Below are 11,584 nucleotides of genomic sequence, written 5' to 3' on the forward strand. Positions count from 1 at the left end.
TTTTTCAAGCCCAGCTAGTATCTTTAAAGTGAGGATTCTGAACTCTAGATCTGACATCGTACTAATGTTCGTATAGAGTAGGTCCCTGGCAGTCGGTACTACCTCTTGTTCTTTTTGTTGAGGTGATTTTTTCCGTCTTGTCATTTTGTGCAGAGGAGAATAGATTAATGAGAGAACAAAATGCTAGCAGAGTAACCACGTCCCCAGAAAATATACTCTAAACAAATCAGAAAAGACCTTCCAGAAAGTGGTCGTTTTTCTGATGAGAGAGTTGTTGCTCTTCTTTTCTTCGATCTCCTGTTGAGTTTGTAGGTGTTCCGAATGGTTTGATCCCTATCCAGCTGAATTCCTGAGAGGAGACGAAATCCAGGTCTCCTACTCCTCCGCCATCTTGGTCCGCTTCCTAGAGTGCATTTTTTAAAAAAGACTTTATTTATTTATTGACAGAGACACAGCGAGAGAGGGAACAGAAGCAGGGGGAGTGGGAGAGGGAGAAGCAGGCTTCCCGCCGAGCAGGGAGCCCGATGCGGGGCCCCATCCCAGGACCCCGGGACCATGACCTGAGCCGAAGGCAGATGCCACTGAGCCACCCAGGCGTCCCTAGAATGCATTTTTATGCAACAGCATAGTTCTGAATGGTTCACAAAGTTGTGTTAAAGAAAACAAGCAAAATAGACAAATATGAAGAAAATTTATAATTTCTCCAAATTCAACCAAAAGTAAACTGGCATTAAGATGCTGTAATATATTCTCAGCAGAACCAAAGTGATCCCATTAAAGCTGAAATAGAAACACTTGGTCTTCTGTTCAAAATCTTTGCTCACCTCACTATGCCCACTGTGGTCTCCTTGCTGTCCCTCAAACATGGCAGGCAGATAACCACCTAAGGGCCTTTGTACTGGCTATTCATTCCACTTTTTTTTTTAAGGATTTATTTATTTATTTTAGAGGATCTCAAGCAGACTCCCTGCTGAGCGTGGAACCCAACTCTGGGCTCAATCCCACAACCCTGAGATCATGACCTAAGCCAAAATCAAGAGCTGGACAAACAACCAACTGAACCACCCAGGTGCCCCTACTCAATCCACTTTGAACACCAGATAGCCTCATGACTCATTCCTTTATTTCCTTCAAATCTTTCCCTAAATATCACTTTCTCAGTATGGCCTTTCTGACTACCCTCTCTAAAATGGCAAAATCCCTACCAACACACACACACACACACACACACACAATCTTCTTTTCCTGTTTACTTTTTCTTCTCAGCATTTAAGAGTATGTAATGTAGGGCACCTGGGTGGCTCAGTTGGTTAAGCGACTGCCTTCGGCTCGGGTCATGATCCTGGAGTCCCGGGATCGAGTCCCGCATTGGGCTCCCTGCTCGGCAGGGAGTCTGCTTCTCCCTCTGACCCTCCTCCCTCTCATGCTCTCTGTCTCTCATTCTCTCTCTCTCAAATAAATAAATAAAATCTTAAAAAAAAAAAAAAAGAGTATGTAATGTATATTATATTACATTATATTTATTTATCTTGTTTTCTGTCTTCCCCAATAGAATATAACCTGCACATGAGCAGGAATTTATCTCTGTTGTGCTCACTCTGTTCACAGTGTCAGGTATACTGAAAACTTTTAGTAGACTATATAAAGGAATGCATTTGACGAGCATCATTACAAATGTGTTTAAATAGAGAGAAAGGTAGGAAACTGATTAATAAAATAATCTATGAAAGATGAAACCACATCATTTTAAGAAATGCAATCAATTTAAATTTCTTTGAATTTAACAAAAGAAAATGGAACTGAAGTTAAATGATGTGTTCCTTTAGCATAGGAGAAATCAGTCCATGCAGCGTCAAGAATTTAACCTTAACCCCAGTTTAACCAGAGGTCTGGCTTTCACTCTCATCTGCTGGGAGATAATCTCCATGCCCCTGCAATGTCATGGCCAACAGGAGTATATGTGTTACCCTAAGGGCTTCTGGCATCCAGAGAGTGACCATATGATTTAGATTTAGTGTCTCTGAGCCACATGAATAATATGATTGATGTAGGGTGGGGGACTTTGGGTCTTCCAGCTTGACCTCTTGAGGGATTCGAGATGGAGGTCAGCCACACAAGCAGCCAAGTGTATTTAAATGATGGAGCTGCAAAGAAGACTGTGTACACCAAGGCTGGTGAGTGTCCCTAGCCAGGAATACTCCATGTACATGGTCACATGTCAGTTCCAGGAGAGTAATGCCATCCTGACTCCACAAGAAAGGACCCCTGGAAACCTTGCATTTGGTGCCCTCCTGATTCTGCCCTACTGCTTCTCCCTCCATCTGATTTTAATCTGGATCCTTTAGATGTAGTAACAGTAATTATGAGTGTAACAGCTTTTGGTGAGTTTTGTGAGTCCTTAGCGAATCATCGAACCCAGAATGGGTTGTCGGGACTTCAAACCCAGCAAGTGCTGTGAGAAGTGAGGGTGGTCTCATGTGAGTTCCTGCCTAACTGCACAACCAGCTAAATTTCCTGGTCCGTAAGAAATGCCTACTTTTAAGATAATAAAAAAGCTTACCAAAATGTGAAGGAGGCTTTTTATTAAATCCGTTTCTTTACACTGTATTTATGGACTTACTATAAAAGATGAGAAAATTAGGGGCGCCTGGGTGGCTCAGTTGGTTGGGCGACTGCCTTCGGCTCAGGTCATGATCCTGGAGTCCCTGGATCAAGTCCCGCATCGGTCTCCCTGCTCCGCGGGGAGTCTGCTCCTCCCTCTGACCCTCCTCCCTCTCGTGCTCTCTGTCTCTCATTCTCTCTCTCTCAAATAAATAAATAAAATCTTTAAAAAAAAAAAAAAGATGAGAAAATTAGCACCTATATTTCCTCCTTATGTGCTGTCCCATTTATAAACATAAGTTGGAGCTGTTCCATCTTCTGTCTTTAGATGGATTCAATCAAAGCTTTTAACTGAAGGCCATTCCTTCATTTCTAAATTCTGCTTTCTCTTCAGGTTGACTGGACATTTCCACGGAGTGAATTTTATAAAGAAGTATGACATTCCTATAGATACATGGGTATTATATTCTCTGAGTTCTTAAAATTTTGAGAACACAGCTTTGTTGCCTTTATACTCAAGGAACAACTCAGTCAGAAGTAAAATTCTGAGGTGAATACCTTCCTTCCTTTTTTTTTTTTTCTGGCATTGAGTGTTTTGTTCTTGTTTTGAGAGATGCTGGAGATGATTCCCATCTTCACCCTATACTTTGTACAACCTTTGTTTTCTCCTTACAGTTCTTTAATTTATGTTCAGTAATTTCACCAGCATATATTTTTCTGATGGTCGTCCTGTACTAATATTTTTTTTTCCTGGAACACAGTGTGCTCTTTTGCTAAAGACTGAAGTCTTTATGAACCATGAAAGACTATGGACTCCGAGAAACAAACTGAGGGTTCTAGAGGGGAAGGGGGGTGAGGGGATGGGTTAGCCCGGTGATGGGTATTAAGGAGGGCACGTATTGCATGGAGCACTGGGTGTTACACGAAAACAATGAATCGTGGATCACTGCATCAAAAACTAATGATGTATTGTATGGTGACTAACATAATAAAATATAATTTAAAAAAAGATTGAAGTCTTTAATTTAAGGAAGTTTTCCTCTATTAGGTTTCAAATCATTTTTTTTTCCTTTTTGATCTATTTTTTTTTCCTGCAGGAACACCAATTAGCAGATGTCAGATGATTGTCTATGTTTTCAAAATCTATCTTTCTCATTTATTTTATATTCTTATTTGCTTATTCTTTTTATTGTGTCTGTGTGACTCCTTAATCCCATTCATCTTGTTCCCTAACAATGTTTACAGCTTGTGGTGTTCACCTCTGCAATACTTTCATTCTTCCCTTTTATTTTTTTCCTTTGAACTGAGTCTGTCTACTTTCCAACTCCTTTTGTTGTTTTATATTTCCCTTGCACTATCCTCTCTTTTAAGCTCTTATTTTTTTTTTTTAAGATTTTATTTATTTGACAGAGAAACAGAGAGAGAGGGAACACAAGCAGGGGGAATGGCAGGCAGAGGGAGAAGCAGGCTCCCTGCTGAGCAGGGAGCCCAATGTGGGACTCGATCCCAGGACGCTTAACTGACTGAGCCACCCAGACATCCCACTGAGCTCTTATTTTTAAAGAGAATATTATTGCAATTTTTGAACCTATGGGAAATTGTTTTTTCTAAAATCCCCTGGTCATTTTACAGAGCTTATTACTTTGCTATGTATCTGTATTTTTCTTCAGCTATCTTTATTTATTTTTTTAAAAAATATTTTATTTATTTATTTGACAGAGAGAGAGAGAGCACAAGCAGGGGAAGTGTCAGGCAGAGGGAGAAGCAGGCTTCCCGCCGAGCGGGGAGCCTGATGTGGGGCTTGATCCCAGGACCTGGGATCATGAACTGAGCCAAAGGCAGACGCTTAACCGACTGAGCCACCCAGGCGCCCCTTCTTCAGCTATCTTTAATTAAGACTTATTTTCTCTCTCTCTCTTTTTTTTTTCAAGTTTTATTTCCTCTAGGGATTTCATGTTTGTTCCCTCCTAATTATATTACCCTTGGGTGTAGAAAAGGAGAAGGCAGTCTGTAACTGTGACTTGGGATTGTCTCTCAAATGCAGTCACCAATTTTTTTATACTGTTTGCTCTGGGGGTGTATATGATCACATATCCCTTTGGATGCACGCATTTAAACAGTAAGGACAGAACACAAGAAAGACATTTGGGACGCAGGAACTCTGTGCTGAAGCCTCATCTTTTTCCTTCTCTATTACTTTCCTATCTCTGTTTAGATGCTGATTTGTCTCTGAGCCAGTAAGTGGAAGCTTCCATTAGGTTTAAATTTTTGAGAGACAGACTTATCAAATCTCCCCACATGATTATGAAACAGTTATTGGTCCAAATTTTTCTGATGACCTATGTAACAAAACCATAATACATGCATGAAATGAGAAAAGATAGAGTAGAATTCATATGATAATAGGTACAATTTTTTTCATTTCCAAACTGAAAAAAAAAATAAGTTGAAAATCAGAAGTTTTCCAAATAAACTGGAGACAATCATGACTTCTTACTTTATTGACAGTATTACAGTCTGACAGGAAATTTAAGATATTATAAAATTATAATGAAGTCAAGCCAGTAATGTAAAATACAAATCTTCTTCATTGTGCTCCTGTTGGATGATTACTTAGAAATAACTCAGCTTCACTAAGGAGCTTTAATATGAATACCAAATTTTTAACAGAACCAGTGCAACAAGTTGAGAAAATTAACTGTAAGGAATGAAAAACTCAGTAATATCAGCACTTACATTCCCCAAAATTACTTTTCAGAATGTAGCTGCATTTCTGAGATGCCAATAAGACCCTCAAAATTCCAGAGAGTATATCATAAAAACAGTTTGCACCTTCTCTAGGTTCCAAACGTCAGAGAAATTTATACCAGCTTTGAATCTGTTTCTTTACTTTTTAAAAATTACAATGTTTCTCTCTTCTGACACTTCTCATTAAATGTTTATCTTGTATATTTTTACCTTATGTTCTTGATTACTTCTTTATTTTTATTTTCTTTGGGTTTATTTCAGTTGCTTTTTAATTAACCCCCAGAAATGGATATTTAGCTCACAAATTTTCAACCATTCTTATGTAGGTCCAAAAGTTTTGAAATATAACACTTTCATTTTAATTCAGCTCCAATAATTTGTTTTTAGATTTGTTATTTTTATTTATTCATTTTAGAGAGAGAGCACGAGCATGAGCAGGGGGAGGAGCAGAAGGGGAGAGAGAGAGACAAGCACAAGCAGACTTTCCGCTAAGGGTGGGCTCCTTCCCACAACCGGAGATCACGACCAAAGCTGAAATCAAGAATAAACTGATTGCGCCACCCAAGGTACCCCATCTCAAATTATTTTTTAATTTCAATCATGATTTTTTTGTCGACTCATGGACATTTACAGATGTTTTATATCCCAGTATATAGGAGATGACCTACCTGTCATTTACAAAATTTATTTCTACCTTAATTAAACTGCTGTCAGAGAACATAATCCATATTCAATCCTCTGAAGTTTGCTGGAATTCCCTAAGTGGCCCAGTAGTCTTTGTGGATGTTTCATAAGTGCTTGAAAAGAATGGATAGTCCGCAGTTTTTAGACGTAGTATCCTATATCTGACCGTTAGCTCAAGTAATTTGTTTATTGCATATTCTGTAACATTGAAGGCTTTCTTTTGTTTCTTCTATCAAATACTGAAAGAGCTATAATTAATATCCTACTACGATTCTGGAGTTGTTTATCTCCACTTGAGATTATATACATTGTGCTATATAAATTCAGAGACTATTTTCTTTACTTTCACTTTTATTCTTTAAATAATATTGCTGAGGATAAACTTTATTTTGACAATTATTTTCTTCAAAGCAGTTCAAGACATTGTTCAATCTTTTGGCTTCCATGGTTCCTACTGAGAAACCAGCTGAAAGTCTTTTACTCCTAGGCAAGTGATTTTTTGGGCAGATTTTAGTGGTATCTTGGTTTATCAAAAATCTATACATAATTTTTGAGTGATATAAAAATGAAGTTAAAAAGACTCAGGAAAAATGGAAAGAGTCAAATTAACATGTATCAGAAACTTTGCTTGTTTTTTATACATTATATCATTAAATTTGAAAACAGAACCAAAGACTTAGGTATCATTATCCCCACATTATAGAGGAAAACATGGGAGATAGTTAAGGTTTTTATAAACTATGGTTCACCTAGAGGCCATGACTATATAATTTCTCAACTAAAAAAAGAAAAAAGAAAGGTGATCATATTTACCATAATTTACAAACAGGAAGTCTAGAAGAGAGGTAAACTGACCTCAATATATTTCTTATGTAAAGAAAATACTGTACTTACTTTGTAAAAGAAATTTGTTCTCCCAACGGATCCTATTTTCCCAGTGTGATTCATGAAGCAAATGTTTCCTTCAGTAGCTCCATAAAGCTCACACATTTTAATATTTCCAAATCTGTCTAAAAATTCCTTCCATACATCACTCCGTACACCATTTCCAACTGCCAAACGCACTTGATGATCCTTTTCTCCTTCTCTCTGTTAGAAGAAAAGATTTTACTTGTAATTTATTAATTCCCCAGTTCTCCATTCTTTCTTTCATTACTGTAACTTTAATGGCAAATATTCAGAAGTAAGTCGCACATATGCAATAATGGAAGGGAAGTTAAAAAAAATCATATTTCACTCTGTTGCAGAACGATGTCCAACAGCTCATGAAACTAACACTGGCCTAGAGTAATATAGCTTTTATTATAACCATATCTGGTAAAAGATCTTCCTACATTCCAGATTACGAAAGCCTTATTTCGGTAGAGATCAGGTAAGGAAAAAAGCATATTTCAGGAAAAAAAGCATTACTTTAAAAAATTTATAAAATATACTTGAGTTTGTACTCTCAGCTCTACTACTCATTATCTATATAACTTTGAACAAAAGGTTGACTACCATTCTGATTCTCAGTTTATTCACCTGTAAAACTGAGAATACCTCTCTCACCTAAGTACTGCAATATATGGGTAAACCCAGGGCCTAGCATAGGGTAAACAGTACACTGAGGTCATCTAATCCCTGAAATATTTGACTTAAAAATATTAGGGCACCTGCTTGTAAATATTAGTTTTGAATGCGCAATATTCTCACATTTTTTCTTCTGATTCATACTTTAGAATTGAAAGAAAAACTAGAACTATACTTTACATTCCAGAGGCACTACGTTAAGTAACGTGAATTATATCCACTGATCAAATATGAGAACCTCACACCTGTTAGAATGGCTATTTAAAAAAAAATGAGAAATAACAAGTGTTGGCAAGGATGTGGAGGAAAGGGAACCCTTGTGCACTGTGGGTGGGAATGTGAATTGGTGGAGCCACTAAGAGGTTCCTCCAAAAATTAAAAATAAAACTCCCATATGATCCAGCAATTCCACTTCTGGGCACTTATGTGAAGGATAAATGAAAAAGATATCTGCACCCCCATGTTCACTGCAGCATGATTTACAATAGCCAGGACACAGAAACAATCTAAGTGCCCACTAACAGATGAATGGATAAAGAAATTGTAGTACACACACACACACACACACACACAGGGATATTATTCAGCCAAGAAAAGGGAAATATTGCCATCTGCAACAACATAGATGGACCTTGAGGGCGTTATGCTTAGTGAAATAAGTCAGACAGGGAAAGACAAAGACCATGTGATCTCATTTATATGTGAAATCTAAAAACAAAAGCAAAAACGGAACCCAAAAAATAGGTATTTAGAAAGCTAAATTTTTAAAAAGGCAATTATTAGAAATGAAAAGTTGAAAAAATCAAATTGTAATGATATTTTAATTACATGATGTGCCTCCACTGTGAATAAAATGTACATATTTTAATTTCTTTATAATAACTAAAAAACTGATTATCAACATATTTTTAGATGATCATAATTATATTGGTGCCAAAGAGGGAGAAGAAATATATCTAATGAATATGTGGGTAGGAAGCCAGGTAGATGACAATTAAAACTGAAAAATCAAGAAATAGTAATATACATATTTTATTGAGAAATAACAATCAAAAATACCTTAACATAATGAAGGGTGTTTACCTCTACAGATCAGGTATTGATAGCAGGGGGTTACCATTTATCTTGAGAGTACTATTTGATTTTTTTTAAACTATAGAAGGCCTTATTTGATAAAACAAAAATTAAATTAAAGAAATAAAATAGGAGGCAAGCAAGAGTGTGGATATTTCGAAAATAAGACTCCAACTTGCTGATTTCTTTAGCCCCACATCAATAGGGTTGAAGGTAAACATTCTGCAGACAGAGAAAAAAACTCACTCAGAGAAGAGCAGCTCCTTCCAAGACAGAGGAGCAGTTGTGTCTGGTTCCTACCTCCCAGGGCCATGTTGGATATGGCCGACCTGCCATGGAACTCGTTCTTGGATTTTCTGCTGCCATTTTTCTGTACGAAACAGTAGTGCTGCAAATCTTAGGATTTATTCTGCTTGAACAGAGAACAATCTTTTCTATAGTATAACTCCTGGATGCTTTCCAGGTCAGAGATGAGTCTCAGCAAGTATCATTATTTATAAAATGTGTTGCACACTCCAGAAAGCAGTAAGAAGGTGGTTTATAAACCAAATTCCACAGACTTTAACCTGTGTGTGCTACAGCCACATAAGCCTACTAAATAAGGATAAATAATTATCCAAAAATGATTCAATTGATAGAGAAAATTAAATTATCCATACTAGGGTAAGGCTTTTGTCTAAAAATATCAAAACCACTTACTTAACTCTCAAGATATCTTTATTCTGTGGTCTTCTCTTTTATTTTACTTTTTAAATTTAGTTATTTATTTTAGAGAGAGAGAGAGAGAGGGAGTGCACACGGAGGGGTGGGGAGGGAGAGAATCCTCAAGCAGAATCCCTGCTGAGCAGGGATTCCACTGTGGGGATCCATCCCAGGACCCTGAGATCATGAATTGAGCCTAAATCCAGAGTCAGACGCTTAACTGACTGAGCCACCCAGGCACCACTGGTCTTCCCTTTTAAAACAAACCCAGAAGATCATGCTTTGAGGGGTATGAGAAAAGATGAACTGATTCATTATTTACTGTTACGGGAAAAAAAGAGAAGGTGTATTTCTTCTGATTTTGAAATGCATGCACATCATAGAAAATTTGGAAAGCATAGGAAAGTTTAAAAAGGAATTAAAAAATCTGTAATCCTACTACACCAACATTATTTTTATATAACCATGTATATACATGAAAAGTCACAATCACACTGTATTAGAGCTATATATTTTACTTTATTAATACTATATTCTGAACACTATCCTAAGGTACTAGCTCTTATGCTTCAAAAACATGATTTTTCATGTTTATATGACTATCATATCATTATATCACAATTTATCTACTATCACCTAGTTTTGGATAACCAGCTTGTTTTCAAATATTCACCTATCTAAATAAAACTGAGTGAATATCCGGTCTATAAATCTTTGCAGCTCATTCGGATAGATTCCTGAAAGACCCTAATAGTTATCAATTTTTATGACTTTGTTACCAAAATTGTTGTATAAAAAGGACATCCTATTTACATCAAACCTTTTCAGTGTACTAGAACTAAGAATTCATTTAATTTAAAATATTAATTTGGTAAGAAAATGTGGAATAATCTTTTTTTGGATTTAAGTTATTTTCTTTGATTTTAGGCAAGTTGAATTCTTGTCGCATAATAAAATATTAATAAGATTAGCACTTTGTTTTAATAGTTAATGGAATTTATTTCCTTTTATTTAATTTTATTTTCAATATTTGCATTCAATGTGTTTATTTTTATAATTAAATATATTATTCTCTTCTTTGGTAATATTTTCTACTTAATTTGTAATTAAAAATCTCCTTTCCCATCCAACATCAAAAAAAAATCAATAGACTATCTTCTTCTTTACATTTAACAATTATATTCATCTAGAATTAATTTTATGAGAAAAGTGTAACTTTTAAAATTTCATGTAATGATTTGTCTCATTTAAGGCCAATTCAGATTTCATGAAAATTTAGTTTACAATTTATTCAGATCTAGTGATCCAAAGACTTGCAAATAGAAGCTTCTCAATAAAAGTCTAAAATTTTACAAACATCTTTAAACTGATTCAGTAAGTACATGCCCACAAAATACTTTTAAACCATTCTCTAAAATCTTCCTTTAAAACATAACTGAGAATCAAAACCTAAGCACTTCTGAAAGAATGAAATATAAATGACATAACTGATGTAAGTGATGTAAATTATAATTGTTTTACAGTTTACTGAAATAGTTATCTAAAGTTGTCAATAGCATCATTTAGATTTTTGTTCCCTTGATTCAAATTATGAGCCAGGAAGTATGTATAAATGAAGATAATATGATTCCTTTGTTTATAATTATAATGTAAAAATTACATAAAACCTGCAGCAAGTCCAAAAGATAGTTATTTTTGGCATACACACACACTCATATGTATATACATATATGAAAAGAGGGAAAGAGCGAGAGAGAGAGAAATAAACAAAAGTTTAAAAAAAACAGTTTGCACAGGAATGGAAATTTTACCTAAAACATTACAATAAGATGTTATCATAAGGTCTAAATCAAGGGTTATTAGCAAACTACAGCCTATAGGGGCCAAATTCAACCTACCTCCTGTTTTTGTGAATAAAGTTTTATTAGAACACCATCGCGCCTATTTATATGGACTGTCTATTGCTGTTTTTTGTAATATAGAGGCAGAATTAAATACCTGTGACAGAAAGAAGAAGAAGGTAGCGGGAGGGGAAGAATGAAGCGGAGGAAATCGGAGGGGTAGACGAACCATGAGAGACGATGGACTCTGAAAAACAAACAGGGTTCTAGAGGGGAGGGGGTGGGAGGATGGGTTAGCCTGGTGGTGGGTATTGAGGAGGGCACATTCTGCATGGAGCACTGGGTGTTATGCACAAACAATGAAT

General features: G+C 36.1%; 1 protein-coding gene across 1 annotated transcript in view; it reads right to left on the minus strand.

The window, feature by feature from the left end:
* The window catches only part of SLC27A6 (solute carrier family 27 member 6), a 59,608-nt gene that overhangs the window by 14,979 nt on the left and 33,045 nt on the right, over window positions 1-11,584 (minus strand). The window contains exon 5 of the mRNA XM_081827131.1: window positions 6,928-7,122. Coding sequence (XP_081683257.1) covers window positions 6,928-7,122 — 195 coding nt within the window. The remainder of the gene's footprint in view (window positions 1-6,927; window positions 7,123-11,584) is intronic.

Source organism: Leptonychotes weddellii, chromosome 7 (assembly GCF_054177405.1).
Source record: "Leptonychotes weddellii isolate Sample4059 chromosome 7, ASM5417740v2, whole genome shotgun sequence".
NCBI lineage: Eukaryota > Metazoa > Chordata > Mammalia > Carnivora > Phocidae > Leptonychotes > Leptonychotes weddellii.